Source organism: Asterias rubens, chromosome 1 (genome assembly GCF_902459465.1).
Source record: "Asterias rubens chromosome 1, eAstRub1.3, whole genome shotgun sequence".
Classification (NCBI taxonomy): domain Eukaryota; kingdom Metazoa; phylum Echinodermata; class Asteroidea; order Forcipulatida; family Asteriidae; genus Asterias; species Asterias rubens.
In genome coordinates this window covers 3,107,792-3,120,493 of record NC_047062.1, presented here as the reverse complement: position 1 = coordinate 3,120,493, position 12,702 = coordinate 3,107,792, and the positions used below count along the sequence as shown (strand labels likewise).

Sequence of the window (12,702 nt, the reverse complement as noted above, 5' to 3'; positions counted from 1 at the left end):
ATACATTAGTTACTGGAAGAGGATATGGCACTCAAAACCTGACCACGAAAGGAATTAAGAGAAGGGGCTCAGAACACATCACAAGAACCATGGATACTATTGTATGTGGAGGAAATCCTTGACAAAAAGCCACGCTTTGTCACATCTACCCGATTCCTTGGCACATATAAGATGTGTTTAATAGACTGTCTAGTATTATGGTTAGGAACATGTAAGGCAAAGGGGTTGAACTCAGTGTTGCTAAAATGATTGTGGAAAGATTTGTATAGAAATAGACAGTCATTCAATATTCTTCTCTGTCTAAGGGGTGGAAGTCTGTACATTTTACATAGGTCAAGATAATCCAAGTTATAAACAGTGCCATTATGTAGTGTCCTATGAATAAATTTGAGAAAACGAAACTGAACTCCCTCTAGTCTATGTGCTTGATGGGCTGAAATAGAGTTAAATACAATGGTACAAAATTCAAGATTAGGTCTGATGAGAGAACAAAACAAGGTACGTAAAACATGCTCATTCTTTAAGGAGCGAAAGTTACGCTATACTAAACCACTCATGCGATTGGCTTTTTTGATAATAGTATTAACATGCGAGTTGAAAGTGAGTCTGCTGTCAATAAAAATACCAAGATCTTTTTTGACATCAACACGAGTAAGAATATTATCACCTAAGGTATAATCAAATTTGACAGGCTTCTTCTTAAGAGTCAGGGTTAAAATGCTACATTTGTTAACGTTAAGAAATAGACGCCATGTTTTAGACCAGTCAAGAATTCTATCTAAGTCAGCCTGCAAAGAAATAGTATCGGCTGTGCAACCAATCTGACGAAAAACCTTTAGATCATCAGCACAAAGTAAACATTTATTACTTAAACATGCTGTTTGCTACTTTGTATTCTGGTCACAATTTCATAGAGCTGCTTTAGAAGCAGAAACTTTATTTGCTTAATTATTTTCTGCTTTAGCAAAAATGAGCAGGATACCAGTCACAAATTGTACAAGAGACAATATGGTATTTTGGCTGGTAAACTTAAAGGCAGTGGACACTATTGGTAATTACTCAAAATAATTATTAGCATAAAACCTTACTTGGTAACGATAAACGGGTAGCTGTTAATAGTTTACAACATTGTGAGAAACGGCTCCCTCTGAAGTAACGTAGTTTTTGATAAAGAAGTAATTTTCCACGAATTTGATTTCGAGACCTCAGATTTAGAATTTGAGGTCTCAAAATCAAGCATCTGAAAGCACACAACTTCGTATGACAATGGTGTTTTTTTTAAATATAATTATCTCGCAACTTTGACGACCAATTGCACTTAAATTTTCACAGGTTTGTTATTTTATGCATATGTTGAGATACACCAAGTGAGAAGACTGATCTTTGACAACTACCTATAGTGTCCAGTTTCTTTATTAAAGGGACACATTGCCTTGGATGGACAAGTGGGTTTATGAAAAGCATTGCAAACCGTTTGTTATAAAATGCATTATGGTTTAGAAAGATATTTTAAAAGTAGAATATAATGAACAACACAAATGTTCTTCGAAAATGCACGGTTTTCCTTTTACTTTGCGAACCAACACTGTCGGCCATTTAGTTGAGTCACAAAAATTAGTGCTGTGTTGGTTCACAATGTATTTAGTAAAACTATGCGATTTCGAAGCACATGTGTGTGGATCATTATATTCTACTTTTAAAACATCTTTCTAACCACATGCATTTCATAATAAACGTTTTCAAACGCTTTTCATAGACCAACTCACCCAATCCAAGGCAACGTGTCCCTGTAATCTGGTAAGGATTATGTTGCTGTGCTAAGTTACTTTGGGATAGAAATGAGGTATGAGTACGACTATACTCCTCTGGAGGGATGTACTCATTTGAAGATAGATAGAGGTTGTTTGGTGTTTTGTAGAGCATGGTAAAGCGAATGGCAAGTTTCCTCTCAATGTGGGATGGCCAAGGTCCTGTCTGATGGCTGTGTCAATCCAGTGCATTCCTTTTGTAGGTCCCACAGATGAATTTGTTGGCTTTTGAATCTTTTCTAGTGTGTTTTCCATATTGCAGATACATACTTTAGTTGAGGTCACACTAGTCTTTTTGAGGTCACACTAGTAGTGTAGTTTCCAAAGATGAATTAAATGGCTCTCCTTTGAATCTTTTTTGTGTGTGTGTCTGTTTGGTTTTGTTTGAAAGGATTGTTGGAAAAGATTCCATGTGGCTGATGCATACTCTAGTTGAGGGATGTAAGCTTGCTTCTAAAAGTTCTAGTTTGGGTTACCAATATTCCTCTTCAGGAAGCCATGGGTCAGTCCTGCCTTAGAGTCAACAGTTGTAATTGGATTTCCAGCTTATTCTCTCTTTGTAGTTCAACTGCTAGGTGTTGACTTAGAACACCCAACTATTGTGTTCCCATGGTGTAGGGGTTATCACTGTCTTCTTTCTGTGCATTGTGTAGCATTGGTTGCCATTGAGTCTCATCTGCTTGAGATAAGACCACTCCTTCCCCCTAAAATGAAAGTGACAACAAACTACTCCAAAATCCGTTTGAGTTACCATTATGATTTAAACTCACCTGTGTTACACAGGGTATTTCCTGTTAATATGGTGGTATGATTCTGTCTAAAAAAAGAAAGAAGTTTTAACTAATCTTAACTAATGTCAAAAATTGCTTGTGATTTCTACGGAGTTGCATAAGTAGCATATTGCTCACAATATTTCCCCATCTGCAGATAGTGCAAAATATGTCACTCAAGGTCTGTTTTGGACATCCAGTTCAGATTTTACTCAAAAAGTTATCTTTTTTTTTTGGTTGTTGAGAATAGACACAAAATGGTTGACTTCATATTCCTGCACCTACATAACGCCGTAATAAAACTTGGTTGTTTTGTTTTTGGATTTTGGTAAATTTGTTAATCTAAACGTGATTATTATCATTAAAAATGGGTTAATTGTTATGACATCCATTTCGACCCTAGCACAAGCAGACCTTTTTTCAAGCCTCGAGTCTAAACATTAGGTCAGTTATTGTTTTTATTTAGGTTGTTATTACTGTATTATGAGTGTTTTTTTTTATTTCTCTTTTTTTTTTTTTTTTTTTTTTTTTTTGGGGGGGGGGGGGGGCTGATATGGTGTGTTTTTTGATGTGTAATTTCCCCTTGTCGTAGTATGCAATTTTCCATGTTCAGTGACTTATTTGTATTTAAATTTTTAGTTGAAGAAGAAATTTTATTTAATAAATACTTTTTAATGCACTTTCTGCCAGAGTCTTGTCATTTCAGTATTTTTTCTTTGATGTATTTTTAATAATGTGAGAGCCCCTAAATGATCACCTGTGCCAAACAGCTCACCCTTAGATACGGTTTTAAATAAATAAATAAACACATAAATGAGCAACATTTTTATTTATATACCAAAATTCATGTTAATTGGTGGGCACTTTGCAACAACCTATTCCTTTTTGTTGTACCTGTTAATAAATCATTTACAAAATTCAGTTGATCAGTTGGTCAGGCATAATGAAGGAGAGGCCATCATGAAAATATAATATCATGGAGTGGGTATGAAAAGTTTTCATCAATAAAGCACAAGTCTACACATCAGTTCTTCTATAGCACTTTATCACACCCGATGGGCATCTAAAAGGGCTCATTATTTTTTCACCAGGTATTCATATCTATAATTAAATAATGCAACCCATTTTATAGTAACTTGAAAGAGGTTTGCAAGGTGATGCTTTGTAATCTGCAGCCAACCATGGCAGTAAACTCTTCTCATATCACAAAGTGTACTGGGGGTCTTTTACCTGCACCACACAACATAAATGACTAACAGCTTGGCAATCCATTCGAAGGAAGAAGAAATAATGGTGAAAGTCTTGCTTGTGGACAAAAGTTCCATGATTGGGTTGGGAACCAAACCCACTCTCAAAATATCAGAACTTGAGCCTGGCATGCTAGACCGCTCTGCCACAAAACTCCACAAATACAATTTATTTCTAATATTAAGGGGAAAGCTTAGGGGCAAGGAGGCATCCTAACAGTCTTTATTTCTCGTTAAATTTATCTTTTCCTGTATTTATTTTTTCCAGACTTGTCAAGCTCTGAGGAACTTTTCACATGAAGGTACTGTAAAGTTTTAGTAACTTATAATGTATTTTATGCATTTATGTAATATGAATCCATTTCCAACTGCAAATTTTTAAAAGTTGTACAACCCTAACAATTCCCAATTCATCCAGAGCCAACTACAAGTTTTTTTTTACAATTCTGTTGGACCATTGTTTAGTGGATGGACTAAATAAGGACTACATTAGTAAACTGATTATGATTTACATGGGATTATCACCGTCGGCAATCATTTAGAAGTAGAAAACCGCTTGGTCGGCACTGGTCTTGTAATCGCCAGTAATTGTTGTGGTAGCGTGACAGAAACACTTTTTACGGAGAAGAAGTAAAGTTGGGCGGAGTCTTCAATTTGCCAAATTGCTGGATTTTAACGGCGATCATGCCCCGACTTGATAATTTTTTGAGATCGGGGTGATTGGCATGATCTTCCTAAGGTCGTAATGCTGTGTGAACGGTGTATAAGCAGTTTGCAACAAAGAACAGTGCATGTAGTAGCAATTATTTTCTGGCTCGGTAACGTTTTATAAATTATGTACACACACTTCAAACACATTATAGCCTACATACATGTAATGTATACAAAGTGTTGGGTATGTATATGAATTTTATTATTTGTTCCTTGCCTATTTTTTCTCTTCCCAGTCAGCTCTCACCCCCACCCTGAGCCCATCTGACACTCCCATTTCAACCCAAGTCTTGGTCAAGTGCAAACTTGTTTTTAATGTCCCCACCCATGAATCAGTTGATCAAACGATTGTTTTTTTATCAGTAATTAATTTTCTATTAGTATAATAATATACCGGTAGGTCACTGCGCAATGTATGTTAGTGTCCGTATTGGCAGTTTCACTGTTCTAGTTCAGATTATATTGTGATTTGCTACTATTTCTGCTCTATGATATAGGGGCCTAAAAGCAATAAATACTGTAATGAAAGAAAATACTGAAATACATACATGAACTACACAAATGGCTTTGGATTTCTGTTTTATTAGACAGTGATTGTTACTTGCTGCACTGCTATAGTAATTTTTTTAAAAGCTATTGTCCTTGTTGGTTAACCTTACTTAATACCTTTATATTTTTACAGGTTCCAAAACGCAAGCAGTTAACGACAGGGAAATATCACAACTATGGCGTAGGTAAGTTGTCATTTCAAAAGATGGATCCTGTGCCTGGACCTTCATCTTTGCAAGGGCAAGCCCATTTTCATTTTGCAAAGGGCACTATTGTAGGGGCACTGAAGCGAAGACCAGGGCAAGAGAGTCCATGGCCGCTGTGGTCTCCATCTAGTTCTATTCCTTTGGAGTTTGCAGCACCCGCATCCAAATTGGTGCACAGGCTGTTAATCACTCACATCAATAACTACCCTCATATTTACCCATTTACCTCCCGGGTAATTATAGTTTAGTGTCTGGCTCAAGAACACAAGTGTCAAGACCGGGATTCAAACCCACACATGGGCTCATCCACAAGAAGTTTGATGTAATGTTCTATGATACATTGTATGCTGATTTTTAGTATCTTTTATCATGAAACTTGATTTGTTTTTGTTGTGCCCTTTTTGTTTTTGTTGTGTTTTTGTTGTGGTTTTGTTGTGTTTTTGTTGTGTTTTTTATATTTATTTGTCTCCTAAGGAAGGCTTCACCCGTTTGACTTATCCAAGCATGTTTTTCCAACTAGCCTCCCCCCATCCCTAATTGCTGTAAATTTGTCATCTATTGTTCTCTGCTAATTTTTGCAAAAAGATGTTGTCTACAAACCAGCAACAGTTTAAGTTTAAGACAAGAGATTCAATTCAACATTGTTATTAAATGCTCATAATATTAAACGCATCGCAGACAATTTAATAAGATTCGCATTCAACATTATATGAGGCCAAAAGGATTTAATTTGCCATTTTCATAATGACCAAGGTAGACCCAATATATATACATCGCAGAGAATATTATAATGGCGTGACGGATCCATAAATATACACCATGAATTTTGTTCTTTCTAAGAACGACGCAGCACAATTGATGGCCCATTGTGTTCTGCACAGCAGACTTAATTTCAGGTAGATGGCTATTCATGTGTAGCGTCGGCTATCCATCTTTTTCTTGAGCAGTCTTATGAAAAACAATTACGAGGCAGCGCTGACAATGGACCAAAGAAGCCAGTAGGGAGTAATCACCATTTTGATCTTCTCGTAAATTAACATCTATTATTTAAATCATCATCACCATCGTTATTGAGCATTTTGTGGCACTTGTGTATGCCTTATAATTTCAAACAACAATTAGGGGAGCTGTTAAACTCCAGCAATTTAATCTTATCTGCAATTTCCTTTTTTAATGGAATTTATGTGCTGTGTACCATATCATTATAATTTGTTAGAAATAAACATGATTGGTAAATGTGTACCTGTGGATTATCAATTGGGTTAAATCCCAGAATTGTTTAGAACTGTGGGGCAATCAAGACCAAAATGTTTGGAAGTTTGGCCAAAGCACGCTGAATTCAAACAAGATCTTCAGAATCTTTCTACTAGGTGTTTTATCTTGGTTGTAAATGCCCTACTGTACAAGCTTGGGCATTCTACATGTATATACGGTTGTCTCTTGTTGATTTTTATCAAAAAAAAAAAAATAGCAATATTAATCAAAATAATAAGTTGTTTGCATACCAGCTGAAATTTGCACGTACTGACCGGATACAGAAGCATGTATGTGGATAACCCAATATTGTAACTCTTTTAAAAGATGATGACAATTCGCAGGATGACATTTCAAAGACAGTGGACACTATTGGTAATTGTCAAAGACCAGTCTTCTCACTTGGTGTATCTCAACATACACATAAAATAACCAACCTGTCAAAATTTGACCTCAATCCGTCATCAAAGTTGCGAGATAATAATGAAAGAAACAACACCCTTGTCACACAAAGTTGTGTGCGTTTAGATGGTTGATTTCGAGACCTCAAATTCTAAATCTGAGGTCTTGAAATCAAATTCGTGGAAAATTACTTCTTTCTCAAAAACTATGTTACTTCAGAGCCGTTTCTCACAATGTTTTATACCATCAACCTCTCCCCATTACTCGTCACCAAGTAAGGTTTTGTGCTAATAATTATTTTGAGTGATTACCAATAGTGTCCACTGCCTTTAAGCAGTTTTTTTGTGGGAGAAATGGTGTCAATGAATTTGTGGTATAACCTTACATCAGCGTGAACCCATTTAATTTAATGTGTATGAAGTTCTTCAGCCATGGTAAAATAATAGCATTCACTATGACACCGAAATACTCAATTTAAAACTGGATTCAGTCATGTGATTTATTTGACTATTTTCTGTACTCGGTTGAAAATATCAACAGGTGTTCACAGCAAAACTCCCTTTCTGTCAGCATTGGGAGCTGACTACTATGTGAATACTAAACTAGGGGGTGTTCAGTGGAAAGTTTGGACACTTACCGCCGAAACATGAATGTTAAAAGTGATCAAGATTGGTTTAAATTGATTACTAGGTACGAAGTTCAACTTGAGAAGCTGCATTGCAATATTATATGCTAGATCAAGGAGAAAATTTCTGCACGTTGCATTAGAAGGGTAGTTAGCCTGCTTTGGTAATTAAAATTTAAGATGTCTATGCTGCTTTTTTTCCATTCTGGTGAAGAATAAATTTTTTAAGTGCAGGCATACTCACTTGCCGAAGCCTGCGGTGAACCTTTAAAAAAAAGTTAACCAATAGACCTGCCAACCACTAGTCTTGGTGCAAGACGTTTTTTGTTTTAATTTCTTCCCTCCATCAATCGATCGCAACCGCTGATCTCTAATTAATAATAACACAGATCAGTGATTGCAACCTTTGCATGCACAACAAAACCCGCCGTAGTAGCATGCAGCGAGGCTTTTACTCGTCAACGGGTGCATTCAAGTTACCAGGCTGGCCCGCTTATCTGTTTCCAGTTGTGCGCGTGCGTAGTATTTTGTTGACCCACACGTTGAATATGTATATAAGGTCACATAAACTCAAACATGCAAATGGGCCAAGACGTTTCTCCTGTGCGGAAAGTGGACTAAGTCAGGTGAGTCGGTTCGGGCGCTGTTGGTGAATTGGCCGCGGTGTGCGTGAAAGGAAAACAAGAAACGTCTTGCACCAAGACTAGCCAACCACCTGCAACGTATCCAGGAATTAATCATAAATAATGCCTTAAAAGCAGCGTACAGGGTTGTATTGGTAATTAACGGGAAAAAAACAATTGGATCAACTTCAATTTAAATGCTTGCCACATTAAGTTCATGCTCGTACCAATCCTCCAGAGAAATATATTTCTGTCTTAATTACTGTCTCAGTTGAGAATTGAATTTAGTGGTTTACTGCTTATTTTGAAAGCCGCATCTGGAACAAGCCTAATATGAACGTACACATAATCCCTGGCAGAATAGAAACTTCTTTGGGTTTTTGGTTTTCTCACTAAAAATGCCGTTAATGTGGACTCATTTATAATGAATATGCGAGGCAAAGTGTATAAAATGTATCACGTAGGCCCCTATATCTTGTAAAGAAACAAGCAGCTTTGTGTTTTGTATCGAAGCAAAAAAACTACAGAGTGAAATGAATTCATCAAGGTTTACAATATCAAATGACCTGAGATGTCTCACAATTTGTATAGTATACATAGCTAGTAATACTAATACACACTCAACAAGTGTTCACCAAACACCCAAGTTCTTTATGGTTCCAGAATATTTCATGTATGATTAATGGCGCAAGCCAAGTGGAAATGAACAGCTTCAAAGGGGTTATCACTCCTCAAGGAGCAGTGTGTTCACTTGGATGCACATACTTTGTGCACCTGTAGATTCGCCGCTCTGATATTGTTCCCGAAATCCAAGGGGCTCCTAAAGAAAATATCCTCATGAATAGTATTTTGCGTGTACCCATGACCCGGACTAAAGAAATTTTACTTCCTTTGTGTATGTGGCGTGGGGGTAAATGCAGAAAAGACCCTTTGAATGCTGATTAATGGGCTGGTCTTGCATCGCTGCTCAAGCAGTAACTACCGGCTTCTAGACGACATCTTTCTTTATGTGTGGAGTAAGTCCAACTGAATTATTGAGTCCTTGTTGCCAATTTTCCATTCATCCCGCTTTCCTTCAAAGAGGCATAAAAGTGAATTGTGACCTTGTGCGGCAGCAACAGGCTTTCTTTACACAGTTGACCTCTGTATAAGCAGCAGAAGGAAAGGAGCTGGCAGACAAAAAATTCTGACCTGGCTTTTCCTTGGGAATTGTTCATATACGATTTCTCTGTTTAAAATAAATATAAAGGAAAATATTTGGTATCTTGGGTTTTTGTTACCATTTGAAAGTTTGTTATCGGCTTAATAACAAATTTGTGTTGATTTTGACAATTTCGTTTGCGTTAATCTTGGCTGTTTCTTTTGTGTGACTTATTACTAGAGTGACATAGATACTTTTTTAACCATTGGTTTCAATTGATACATAATTACAAAAGAAGGTTCCTGTTAATTTTGCTGGCTCATGTCATTGATGGTTCTACAGAGTCTGATATTTTCCTTAAATTACAATAGGATGTAGAAGATCGTTGCGTTTGTTCTTATACAATACATGCACAATACAAAAATCATACCCCCCCCCCCATATTTGCTGTTTGCTCAAGGAGATTAATTTACAATAAGGTTTTCAAGTGTGTTTGTTAGTATGTAGTCAAGGAAAAAACACTAAATGAAATAATCGCTTGAGTCATTCTTGTATTAAAGTGCAGAAACCTTCATTTTGAAGATGCTGTGTACATGTAGGGGGCGGGTTTCAAAGACTTAGTAGTTGTAATGATGTTAATGTAACTCATAAATCATCACCAACAGACAAGGTAATGTAGTACGCCCCAGGGCATCACGACTCAGTCTCCAGCCGAGACACTGGCACCAAGAGACCAGTACGTTTATGGAGAACAAACGACCAATGAGGAGAACGACTTAATTTATCCTTTTGTGGCAAGACGGGGCCCCCATACAACGGACTACAATAGATGCCATCTCTATGGGAGACAGGATGAGAAATGATATCGGCAGCTAATGATATTGCCAATTTTCTACAAGACATCTCAAATTTAGAGAATGGCTATGGATAATTCAAGCCCCTGTGTTTATTGCATACATGGGAACTCAATTGAAACAGTTTGGGCAAAAAAGGGATGATGATGAAGTCTGTTTTTAGTTTAGGGGCACCAACAAATGTGTTTGATTAACTTCTTAATTCTCTTTGCTAAGCAAAAATTTAGTCGAACACCAGCCACAACAACGCAAACTTAATGTAATTTGGCAGGTAACCTGATTCTGCTAAGCAATACTCTTCTGTATTTAGCAAGTTTTTGTGCTTACAGGCTTTATGAAATTGAGCCCTTGTTTCAAACGAACGGTCCAATGTGGCTTATTGGTAATTTTGTATTTTTTTGTAACAATTGCTTTTTACAAATTTCTGTTCCTTGTAGCGTGCATTTATTTTTATGAAAACATTACCCATTATTATAAGAACAAAGCGATTTAAAAAATATAAATGTTCACATCACTGCAGATTGTAAACTTGAACAAGATGGTGTGTGTTTGTCCTTAAGAATTATTGCTTGACTCATCTGTACAAAAACCAATTACTAATATTTTGTTGTACCCGGTACTATGAAAGTATTACCTGTTGTGGTCTCGGTATGGGAAACTGTCTAGTACTATCTCTCCTGAGACTGTGAAGCTATTGTGTCTTTTGCCTCAGTGTAAACTTCATTAATTTTAAGTGCTGATGGAAGGAGAATGCTACAATGAGAAAAGCCAACTACCGGGTCGTCTCGTGCATTATCCATTATAATTATATTGGCCATATCTAAAGCCCTTCACTTGACAGTTGGCGCATTATCTTATTGTGCCATCTGAGCCAATCAGAGGTAATGGGTTGGCTGAATTGGTTATTACTGTGGATCATTTCGTTCAATTTTTTTGTTTTCTTCGTCCCTTGTCCAAGGAGACAAAAAAAGAGGTTTTGTTAAATGTTTGGTGGTAGTAATTTCCCTTAGGTTTTGTTTGTTTAACCAAATAAAGGTAGTTGCCCGAAATCTTTTATTTGAGTGCGATGATAACTCACTATATTTGATTTTGAACAAGCAAATGATTCCGACTGTTCAGGTTTTTTTTAGCAGTAAATTGCATCATTTGAAGCCAAGTTGTGTTTTCTTTCAAAACTTTTCTCAGGACCAACCTATTGTTTAACCTCTTACAGGTTCAGACTAATACTGGTCTCGCCCTATTCTCTTAGCTCCTTGTACTAGTATTATAATTTTTTGTTGGGGTGTGGCGAGGGCCGCTGAGATCTACTAGGGTTTTAAGGAAAGGCAGTTAACGATTTTTTTTGTGCATTTATACCATCATAAAGTAAGCAGTTTGCAACAGCTTCTATTTGTTTGTGTTTTTTTTATATATTTTATTTGGCACTAAATCATTCCGGTTATTAAGTATTCTTATTACTCTTAAGTAGGATTTGAAACTTTGCATGGTGGAAATAAGATATAGAAGAATTTGCGGTAACACCATGTAATAACAATCTCTAAATGAGTTGGGGTGGTTCTGAAAAGAACCGTTGGATTAACTCGAAGTTTCAGTCAGTATGCTCTGATCGTCTTCTGGAGAATGCTGGACTCTGATGCCGCATGCTGCTTAAGTACTGGGCGGCGGATCAGCGGTGATGCACGAAGGCGGGAAATACAGGCGGAAGTGAACTTGATGATGCGTGTTGAAACCTCTTCTATATCTTATTACTCTTCTTTTTATTATTGCCATCATTTACAAGACCTTGTCTGGTGCCTGTTTTGCTTTAACTGCCTGGTCCAGCAGTGACTCCCAAGAAACATGTAGTAAATACTGACCAGTACTTGTTTCAATTGTCTGGTGCCTGTTTTGCTTTAAACTTGCTGGTGTTTTATATTTTTATATTTCTTTTTAAGGCTTTTTTTTAGCATCATTAATTTTAATATTCACATAACATATTTGTTTGCTCCATTTTTTGAAAGGTCAAAAAGATTTGGGTTTTCTTGGGGTAAGATGTATCTTACAAAAAGATTTAGTATCTTACCTGTAATGTAGTTTTTTGCCATTAATTGAATAATACTTGATTTGATATTTTGGTTTTTAAATGTCTGTTTTTTTATTGTTTTCACTGTACATTTTTTATCTAGCTCCAAATATAAGATTGAAAAACAAACTAAAGATTTGCCAACTCTCATCTGCCGACCTGTCTCTTTTTCATATTCCAACTTGGGCTGGGTTGTGAATGATTAAAGGAACACGTTGCCTTGTATCGGATGAGTTGGTCTATAAAAAGCGTTTGTAACCGTTTTTTTTTTTTAAATGCATATGGTTGGAAAGATGTTTTAAAAGTAGAATACAGTGATCCGCACAAATTTGCCTCGAAATTGCGTGGTTTTGCTTTTACTGTGCGAACTAACACGGTTGGCCATTTATTGGTGTACAAAATCTGACTCCCATAAACGACTGTGTTAGTCAACGAGGTAAAAGGAAAACT

The 12,702-nt window shown here is 36.6% G+C and overlaps 1 protein-coding gene across 1 annotated transcript in view; it reads left to right on the top strand.

The window, feature by feature from the left end:
- The window catches only part of LOC117298327 (dihydrolipoyllysine-residue succinyltransferase component of 2-oxoglutarate dehydrogenase complex, mitochondrial-like), a 34,466-nt gene that overhangs the window by 1,704 nt on the left and 20,060 nt on the right, over positions 1-12,702 (top strand). Inside the window, exons 2-3 of the mRNA XM_033781514.1 lie at positions 4,094-4,127; positions 5,219-5,270. Coding sequence (XP_033637405.1) covers positions 4,094-4,127; positions 5,219-5,270 — 86 coding nt within the window. The remainder of the gene's footprint in view (positions 1-4,093; positions 4,128-5,218; positions 5,271-12,702) is intronic.